Below are 10,236 nucleotides of genomic sequence, written 5' to 3'. Positions count from 1 at the left end.
CTTCCCGCTTGAAGAAACATTGAAACTGCAGCAGGAAGCCTTCAGGCTGCTACCACAAAGCCTGGAGGGAAGCAAGCATTGCATCGCTACGGCAACAGGGGGTTTTCACAAGAACATCAAGATTATGTCACCTAGCAGCTGGTAACCAGGGCTTTACATGCCTGTTGTGGTAACCATATCTCTGAACTTGAATTTTCCTTTTTTCCCCGAGAGAGCAAAATATAAGCTGGCTGTAGGTTTATCTATCACAGGATAATGACACATGATTTTGAGTTTTGTGACAAGGTGAAATTCTTTTCGACCCCATCTGTTTACTAAGAAAAGAAAAAAATGCGCAACCTAATGTCAATATTGTGTTGGTTGATAACTGATGGACTTTGCATGGCACCAAAATAACAAACTTTAAGTTTTATCAGTTGTTTAAGTTGTGTGCTGCTACGAAAGCTGAGTAAACTGCCTTTGGATGTCAGCAACCTTAAAACAAACATAGCTGATTCAGTAACGCATGAGCTTACTTCAATTCAATGTATTTCACAATGCATGCGCGTGGCAGGATCTTCTGATTGGGCTGTTCTGTAACTCTCTCTGGATGGCCAGTTTATTGGTGGTCTTCTGTATTCTGGTCAGTGTGAGAGAATTAGGGAGACCGATGCTGTGCTAATCTCCCTCACAAACATGCTTTCTGTCCATTCAAGGCCTTCTCTGTTGCAGCCTTTTCACAAGGGATAATGAGGAGAATAGATGTGAAACACTCGCAGGATCTTTTGCATTTGAATGCCGGGTGAAAGCCTCTTCAGTGGTCGTGCTTTTCTCACGCGGCTGGCAGCTGTCCCTGTTGTCTCCACTCTCCGGGGCGCGTTCATTGTCATTTACAAGATCATTACCCCTTAATGCCTGCTGCAGCAGATACACATCTACACATAGAGGGCAGCAGTGTGAAGTAGTGGTTAGGGCTCTGGACTCTTGACCGGAGGGTCGTGGGTTCAGTCCCTGGTAGGGGACACTGCTGCTGTACCCTTGAGCAAGGTACTTTACCTAGATTGCTCCAGTAAAAACCCAACTGTATAAATGGGTAATTGTATGTAAAAAATAATGTGATATCTTGTAACAGTTGTAAGTCACCCTGGATAAGGGTGTCTGCTAAGAAATAAAATACACATCTACAACATTCCATATCAATTGCAAACCCATCTATCATCTTTTTTAAATTTTTAACTCACCATGAATCTTAGCAACCAAGAACAAGCACTTACACCGCTGTATTACATATAATACAGGACTGTGACACTAGCAGCAATTGAAGTTAGCACATCGAAGTGAGCAATTAGATTGATAGCATGAGATTACCTATAATGAAGGACACAGGGTGTGAACAAAGGTCTCCAGCTTCCAGTGAGCTATAGGAGTCTGTGTCTGGGATTATTACACTCAGGCTTTCAGCATTATCTGTTCTTTTCAATCACATTTAAAAACATGCGTGTTTGTGTTGGCTTGTTCTTGAGTTGGATGGATTGGCCAATGGCTTTTTTATTTTTTATTTTATAAAGATTTTACTGTAAAGCGTCCTGGGATGTTCTGCGTGAAGAGAGCTATATGAAAGCAAACTGGATTGCATTGTATTGCATTCCATTGCATTGCATTGCATTGCATTGCATTGCATTGTATTGTATTGTATTGCATTGCATTGCATTGCATTGCATTGTATTGTATTGTATTGTATTGTATTGTACTGTATTGTATTGTATTGCATTGTATTCTTTATTGTTTTACCATGGCTGTGTTGGTGGATTCCATAACTGGGAACGTATTTTGTAACAATCGAAGCATGACTTTTACATCTTCTCTATAGCACACTGACAGTTCCATTCATAGCCCATTGCCATGTCATCTGTTTTTCTTTGGAGAGGAAGCGTCTCTCACACAGCAAGGCTGTCTCTATCTCTTCAAGTCTTCAGTGCAATGATAGTGTGTAAGGAGGAGAGCACGTCTCTGGGCTAGGCAATGCTCCAGCAGGTATGAGGCAGGCTGGCAATAGGAACACGTATAACGGTCTCTATTCATGAAGCTTGTGTAACAGCGAGACGTTCCACTGGAGTCAGTGTAAAATGGCTTTCAATGGATGTACGGAATGCTCTCTGTTGTACTTTGGATTTTTTTTAAAAATGTATTATATAACTGACACACCCCCAACTTTACAATGCTTAATAAAATACAATATGAATGATCATGGAACAGAACAAGAGGGTTATACCGAAATACCTAGCTGTAGCCAAACATATCCAACCAGCAGAAAATGAATTTTCTAGGAATCTCCTAAAACAAAGGGTGAACGTTGCAAACCCCCCTTTTTCTGAAGCCTTGTACAGTAATTCATTCGTTCAACCACAGGCACTTCCCCTCTTTGCTCTGCTTCACCAGCCTTCCTTTTCTGCACTGGTATTTCCTTTTCTGCTAAACTGCCTTTTCTTTATGTTGTGCATGCTGTAGGTGCCTTGTTATTTCCTGCCTACTTCAAACAGAGAGCCAGTGACAGAAACAAGTGCTTACAAAAACAAGCTGATGTAATGCATGACACAAAAGAACCCCCTCCCCATATCTATATCTATCTATCTATCTATATATATATACACACTGTACTTACTCAATAGGCTTTAATCCCCTGTTGAAGTCTTGCGTAAGGCCTTTTCAAGTTGTAAGCATTGTACACCGTACTGTGTTACCCTTATAAAAGTTTCCCATAGTAAAAACATAGCAAAGTGTAATAAAGCTCAGTAAAAGCTAGGTAAAGTATAAAAACAATAAAGTAATTTGTTAATCTCTTTTTTTCTGAAAGTGACCCCTACACACGTAGTTTGACCCAGCTCAAATGTACATACGGTTTAATGATTCATTCAGCCCTGACCACTGCGCTGTAAAGTCACTGAAACATTAATAGTTGCCTGTCTCCTAACCGTGCTGTTTGAAGCCAGCCACACAGTTTTCCGTTTGTGGGAGAGCTCATTTGTTTCAGAAATACCAGCTTTCTATAGGGATTTAAATAGAATTGAAAATGGAAGTCACTCACGTCAAAGTGTTTGCAGAAGCTGTCAAAGAAGCATTTGCATGTTTCTTTCAGAAAAACAAAACAAAACAGAAAAGACTCAAATTTCTGGATGTTTTCAATATTTGTATTTTCACCAACGCCAAATTCATGATGTGTGTGTGTGTGTGTGTGCGTGTACGTGTGTGTATAATTTGCATGAATTCAGGCGGCGTGATTTGAAAGGGGCTTTGAAAGCTAATCATTTCAGTTTTGTGGAAAGCCCGTGTCGGTATGACTTGTTCACACTGGGAATAACCGCTGCTCTCAGCCCTTGTATATAGATATCGCTCGTCTGTTTACAAACGGGCCAGAGAATGAAGTCAGCCATTGTGTGCCACTGTCCCCTGGGATTCCCTCACAGCTCTGTTCATTCATCTTTCTCACTGATGATTGGCTGTTCAGAGTTATGGATGGAGATGACTGAATAAATACAAAGCGCTATTCACACATCCTTGTCTCTGTTCATAAGCCCTTCAGGGGCTCACACACTTATCTACAGCCTATCCAATAAGGGCTAATGGTGACTGCGGTGGCGTTTGTGATTGGTGGATCTGTATATAAGTAATTACATACCAGCTGCATACTTGTGACTGCAAGAGAATCAGGCTATCCGGTTTGTAATCCCCATGCTAACAGGACTGGGGATCAATCATCATTCATTTTACCCTTACACACCTACCACATGGAGAACCAGGACAGAAAATCATCTTTATGACATTTATAAAAAGTGTGCCATACCGTTTCATCGCAGGTTATTAATGGAATTCATCAGAATCCCAATGGAAGTTAATGACAAATAGACTCCACTTGTCATGTAATATCTGGTAGTGTAGTTAGTAGTATTATCGTTTTAATACACAATATGGGTGCTCTGTTCATAAACTGGAAGCAGATTGTCTACCCCTGATACAGACCCATTGCAAAATCTTGTTCTGTAGTTGCTTGATGCTTTGCCCCTTTTCAAGCCCAATCCTGGGGCGCTTTGTGATGCGTTGAGGATTCCTGACCAATGAGAGCCAACTTCAGACCATGGGCCTCATTGCACCTGTGACCTGAGCCAGATTTCTAATTAGGTCTCCCATGGCCCTTTGTTTAAAAAGATCAATACAGCCCTTATAAAAAGTTTTGTGTTTTTCACTATGGAGATGGAGCGATGTGATCCAGTGATGTGTTCTATAAAGGGAAATTATAATTCACCCGCGTTTGTTTAAGGGACAGAACAACACTATTAATTTAGTAAGATATTCACACACATGTTTTTAAAACACTATTTATTTCTCGTTTTCATAAAAAAAGGTATCAATTTAACATATCAAAACAACATGTATACAAAATAAACACACACGTGTATATATATATATATTACTTTGGTTCATAAATAAATAATCACATCAGCAGCCCGTTCAGAATCCCCCCCGTTGTAGTGCTTTTGGGGGGGTCGTTCAGAGAGCTGTAACACAGTACCGGGTAACTGAGGTATTTTCATTTTTCCTGCAGACACAAATATTGGAAAGGTGAGAGTTGCTTTGAAGGCAACTCGCTGTATTACATTTTATTTCATTTAAATGGGACGGTCTCAGCAGGGCTTGCTGGCCCCGTGATCAGAGCATTCACAGAGAGGCGTGTGGCGAGAGATTTAAAATACATTCTTCAGGTCAGGGTAAGAGCAGGAGCTGCAGGTTACAGTCACGTGAACCGTTAGAAGTGAACGATTCACAAGCAGACACCGTCCCTTTGAATAATAATACAAAGCACATCGGAAATGTGGGATGACCACTTGGAAAAGGACAGCAGTATGTATTACATTTGAACCCAGATCTGCCTACATACAGGTCACTTGGAATTACAATTAATGGGTTAAAACCTGGTTTGCGACAATAAAGCTACCGGATAACAAAAAAATTCAATAAAAACACAAAGATTCTGAGACTACGATCTAGGCCAAGGGGACTGCTTGTGCTTGTTAACAAAAGAGCAGCGATTATCATTCAGGTGAGACGTAATTGTAAGTGACTCTGCAGCTGATGCATAGTTCACACACCCTAGTCTTTGTAAGTCGCCTTGGATAAAGGCGTCTGCTAAATAAACAAATAATAATAATAACAATATTCAGATACTGGGATTGATCCGAGATCTGGATTCACAGGTGGCTTCTTCTAAAAGACAAAAGTTCCTTGGGGTCGCTTACATCAGTACATCAGCTCTCTTAGGCGCCTTTCCAGAATGTCCGATTGTTTCTCTCTATAGGGTGGATAGACACAATACTGTCATTTCAGGTTATTGCACTTCTTTGGTAGGAAGTTGGGGAGGGTGGGGTGTCAGTCTTTTTTTTCTGTCCTTCGAAACAGTTTTAGTGCTTTACGATACAGAACAGAGGACAGGGGGTGTGTGAATTCAGAGAGCTTTCTTAACCCACAGTTCTTGGCTCTCAACCCACTGTCCCTTTCTGCATTTGTCTTAGCGGAACCACTTTTGGTCTTTCGCTCCAGCCGTATTCAAACCCGTCTCCCTAGATGAGCGATCCACTGGAGGCGGGGGGTGGGCGGGTTTCTCAAACCACAGACTCACAGGAGAGGGTCTGCTAGATCCAACACTGGACTCTCTTCCGGAGCCACGCGATCACATCGCCCAGTTAGAAGTCTTTATAAGTACAGTAAGCCACCAGTCTGACTCAGCAGCTGGGGGAGGTGGCGATGGGGCTGTGCAGGAAGGAGAGCGGGCTGGCGGCTCGGTGGACTGGGAAGTTGAACACCGTGCCCGTCTTCCCCCTGGCAGGACTGCTCACCTCGGCAGAGCAGGAGGAGGGCGCCAGGATCTGGGACTCGAACTGCAGCAGCTGGCCCATAAAGCTGAAGTTGGGGGAGATGATGCTGCGTCGCTGCTTGACAAACTCAAAGGCCTCGTCCAGCTTCACCCGCCTAGTCCTCATGAGGTACGCCAGGCAGATGGTAGCAGAGCGGGAGATGCCAGCCTGGCAGTGCACAAAGACACAACCTCCTTGGTTCTTCACAGAGTCTGAGGGAGAAAGAGAAGGAGAATACTGGCTTAGTACAGGACCACAATGGGGGGTGACATTGGGAACACTGCAAATCACAGAGGCACATCCAAGATTAGTCTTAGTTTCAAGATACATACATTGTTTGGCCAGTCAAACATTTATCATCAGTAAATATTGTTTTAGCAAAAAAAATAATGCCATATGTGTTCGTTTCAGATTGGTAAATGAGAACTCTTTAAAAGAAAAGGTCGACAATGCCTGATTAAGAAACAGGAAGAGGAGTTAAATAGTGAAAACAAATGATGGGGCGCATTCCCTTGAGGACAGCTCGAACAAAGCCTGCCCATCACGAGCCCAGGAGACCTCACAAAAGAGACGACCTGCCTCCTGCTGAGAGGCTCCATCTGCGAGGAAGGCCAGCAGAGGGTTAGAGAAAGGGCCTTTTGTTCCACACTAACAATGGGGCCCCTGAGCTTTCAAACACCAGCACAGCCGCCCAGCCACACTGCTCAGAGGCAGCCTGTGGGGTAGGTGACACCAGCCTACACGATCACTCGGGAGGCAGGCTGGCAGATTTGGAGGGAAAGATTTTTTTTTGTTCAAATAAAGCACCCCAGGGGACGACAGTTTGGTGCACTCAGAAAAAATAGAAAGAGAAGGGCTTGCAATTGCAACATTTAAGTTAGGGACATATACTATTTAAAAAGCGGCCATTGACAGTGAATGCAATGGATACTGTTGTCGACACAAAATGAAGGCCAGTTAGATTTTTTTTTTTTTTTTAAGGTGGAAACCAAACTGTGTGTGAAGAGCAGAATGCTGTCAGCGTTTTTGTTTTTGGCCTTTCCCTCTCTCGCACATATTTAAAAAATAAACAGGACACGCTTTGGCAGACTGCATCAGACTAGATTTTTTTTTTTTTTTTTAAGTTCGCATCAATTCAAAACAGAAAAAGCAGAAGTCTCCGAGGGCTTGTTTTGAGGAAGCGAGAGGGACGGTGGAAAGTGACAGTGCTCACCGATAAACTCGATGGCTTCGTTGAACCAGGAGCTGATGTCTGCCTTGTGGTTGTCCTCCACTGGGATGCTCTTGTACTGGTAATGGCTTTCGAAGTGGTTGGGGCAGTTGGCGGAGACGTTGATGAGGGAGGTGATCCCCAGAGCGTCCAGCATGTCCTTTCTGGAGGCGTGGTAGGCACTGCCCAGATAAAGGAAGGGAAGGATTTCCACCGGGCCACCCTGTGCAACAAGAAACACAAAGAATAAAGATTCGGTCTGAATTGGAAGTAGTGTATTGGTACCTTGAAATGAGTTGACCAGGTCTCCCTGGAAAAAGAGATTTTAATCTCAATGGGACTTTCCTGGTTAAATAAAATACAAATAACATACAGAGGACAGTCTAGTCAGAATTGAAAATGCACACAGCAAAACCAATGCCAGTGGAGTGTATGAGCTACTGAAGCTGGTGGCTGTTTGCTGTAACTGTGTCGACCTGTTTTATTTTGTTCAGTGTCATTGAAAGGTGTTGTTTTTAGTTGATTGTAATACCAAAGCTGTTTGGAACCGGAACATAAAAACAAAACAATGGACTTGTTTCTTGTAAAATGAACTCACAACGGAACCATGACAAAAAACAAAACAAAAAAAAAAGAGGAAGGGAGTGCGAGAGAAAAAGCCCCATGAGGTCATTTCATTATGAGTTTGTCTTTACAGTTTACTTGATCAAATGTATTCTCCACTCTTTATTCTAGGATCGCCGACCCACCTGATCATAGAGCGGTGTCCCGCAGGAGGTACAGCCGGACTCGGCGCTGCCGGGCTGGGAGCTGGCGCTTAGCGGCAGGCACAGACCTTGAGGAGGGGAAGGCTTGGTACATAACTCGGGAAACTCAGAGGAAAACATCTCAAATCCACCTGAAACACATAGAAGAGAAATAAATAAATAAATAAAAACGACACTCGGAAGTTAGTTAATTTTGTAACAGTAATCTAAACAGAGCCCGCTTCCTCGTCTGTTTGAACACAGTACATGCTGGCCAGGCTTTGTTTAAAATAATATCGAGGGCTTCCCCTAGCTCTTACCTCGGAGCAGAAACACCCTCGTCCCGCAGGGGTACCGGCACAGGGCACAGACAGCCAGTAGCAGGGTGCTCTCCTTCTTCACCTGATCAAAATCCAAACTTCTTTCGTCCAGGAACACCACCGCCTGGTACTCGCCCGCCAGGAGCCGGCTGCGGGTCTCTTCGTTGGGAACAATGTGCTCCAACCCGAGCCCCCCTCTGGCTCTCCGCCGCACGATGGTGCTGAACCGCACGTTAGCGGAGCCCGGGATGTGAGCGGTATTGAAGGCGAAGAATGACCGGCAGTCCAGCACCAGGCAGCCCGGACCGTCCCCCTCCAGCAGGCTTCGGAAAGCGTTGCAGTCGATGCTGGGCACTTCCATTATGACCATACTAGTACACTTTCTAAACGACAAAAAAAAACGCGAAAAGCGAGTAGTTTGAACCTTTCTTCTTTGTTCGACCTTTAAAAAGCAGGTCTAAAGTATGGTTGTTTTAAGAATTTAAAATAAATAAATAAATACTTTTAAAAAATGTTCTTCTTGTTGTTCTGTGACGATAAATCCGTTTCTTTGCTTCTCGCTCGTCGTATCCTGCCTGCCTCCCTCGTTCTGCGCTTTTTATACAGCACGCAGTGCGGTTTCATTGTGAATGAGAAGGCTGATGACGTTGGTTTTTGCCCCGCCTCCTGCCTGATCTGTCCCAGTTTTCATTCACGTCATAGTGTACCAAGACCAGCCAGATATCTGAGCACAAAACAAACTGATGTCAGCTGCCAGCTACGGGAACATTTCCAAGTTTACAAACGGCGTTGCCTCAGTGTCTGTGGAGATCTGGAGATGTGTTTAAACCTGTTGGTAAAACACACGAGAGGCAACATGGCACTGTATAATTTTATGAGCTAGGTTACTGGGAGACAGTGTGGCTTAGTGGTTAGAGCTGAGGGACTGGGAGACAGTGTGGTCCATTGGTTTTAGTTGAGGGACTGGGAGGCAGGATGACCTATTTGTATGAGATGAGGGAGCTATGAAGAAGTAGAGGTTTGAGGTGTGGCTCAAGGGGGTGTCAGTTAGTCTACATGGGGAGAGCAATTCATACTAAAAGTGAAACAAGTTGTAACCTACAAGAAAAACAAGGTGATAAATGTTATCATTTTTAAATTATGATGCTATCGGCAGTATATGAGCAAAACAATCTTTGAGATAAGTTTCAAATGACGTGTTTATGGTTACCAATAAAACCAATCATAAAACAAACAAACAAAAAGGCTCTTTAGATCTAGAAGTTAAAGATTTGTGCAGGGGTTCAGTCTCTATACAGGGTCTCTGTTCAGTATGTCTGCTCATATTCAATCAATGCACAGATCTCAAACTCCAGCACTGCACAGTTCTGTATTTCATACAGTCCCCGCTCAAGACAACATGTTTAAAATACTGGAAAACAGACAGTTGGTCTAACAGGTGTTTCAACATGGACAAGGATTCCTGTGGACATCATCAGAGACAGGTGGTCTTTTTTTATAGAAATGGTCTTATATACAGCTTTCTCTGAATCGCAATTTATTGTAATGCTTTTATATTTCTTAAAAATGTGCACACATGACGGCATGCTGTAAATCAAGAGCTTCAACAGCAACCTTAGCAGGTTTGAACAAATCCAATGATGCTATTGTTTGTTTTTCTGCCCTTTATATATACATATATATCAAACAACTGTTAATGCTGGCAATAAAAGTTTATGCTTTGTTTTGAACAGCGAGTTATACAGCGCGTCCACTTCCGGGCAAACAGAGAAGCAATAAAAAAAATAGTCATAAATGGAAATCATTAGGACTGGTAAATTTCCACAGAGGGAGGGAAGTCGAGGCAGGTGGCAGTGACCAGGTTAGAAATATCCGTACAAGGCTTGTTACCTGTACCAGGAGTCAGGCCTCTGTTCAGGCCCTGTTCATCAGGATTTCAGTCAGCTGCTTGTGTCATGTTAAAGGTATGACACCCGGTCGCTTTGTACTTTTCAGTTTTTCAGTCTGAACACACTTCCTACAGACCCCTGGCCTACTCCCCAAAGTACCACCCAGAGGTCCTCACAGTGCAGCGC

At 43.3% G+C, this 10,236-nt stretch overlaps 1 protein-coding gene across 1 annotated transcript; it reads right to left on the bottom strand.

The window, feature by feature from the left end:
* Positions 1-4,336: 4,336 nt before the first annotated feature.
* On the bottom strand, positions 4,337-10,236 carry LOC131699670 (dual specificity protein phosphatase 1-like). The gene is made up of 5 exons (XM_058997131.1): positions 10,052-10,236; positions 8,162-8,990; positions 7,845-7,993; positions 7,099-7,318; positions 4,337-6,097 (listed from the first exon to the last, which is right to left on the bottom strand). The coding sequence occupies exons 2-5, from the start codon at positions 8,529-8,531 to the stop codon at positions 5,754-5,756; spliced, it is 1,083 nt and encodes a 360-aa protein (XP_058853114.1). The 5' UTR covers positions 8,532-8,990; positions 10,052-10,236; the 3' UTR covers positions 4,337-5,753.

This window comes from Acipenser ruthenus, chromosome 23 (assembly GCF_902713425.1).
Source record: "Acipenser ruthenus chromosome 23, fAciRut3.2 maternal haplotype, whole genome shotgun sequence".
NCBI classification, from domain to species: domain Eukaryota; kingdom Metazoa; phylum Chordata; class Actinopteri; order Acipenseriformes; family Acipenseridae; genus Acipenser; species Acipenser ruthenus.
This window is presented reverse-complemented; position numbering and strand designations above follow the sequence as displayed.

Bases quoted from the DNA above. Each gene is read 5' to 3' on its own strand.
- LOC131699670 (XM_058997131.1), bottom strand. From the start codon at position 8,531: ATGGTCATAATGGAAGTGCCCAGCATCGACTGCAACGCTTTCCGAAGC. The intron at 7,994-8,161 runs GTAAGAGCTAGG...TATGTGTTTCAG, and splicing joins GAGGGTGTTTCTGCTCCGAG to GTGGATTTGAGATGTTTTCC. The intron at 7,319-7,844 runs GTGGGTCGGCGA...CTTGTTGCACAG, and splicing joins GGACACCGCTCTATGATCAG to GGTGGCCCGGTGGAAATCCT.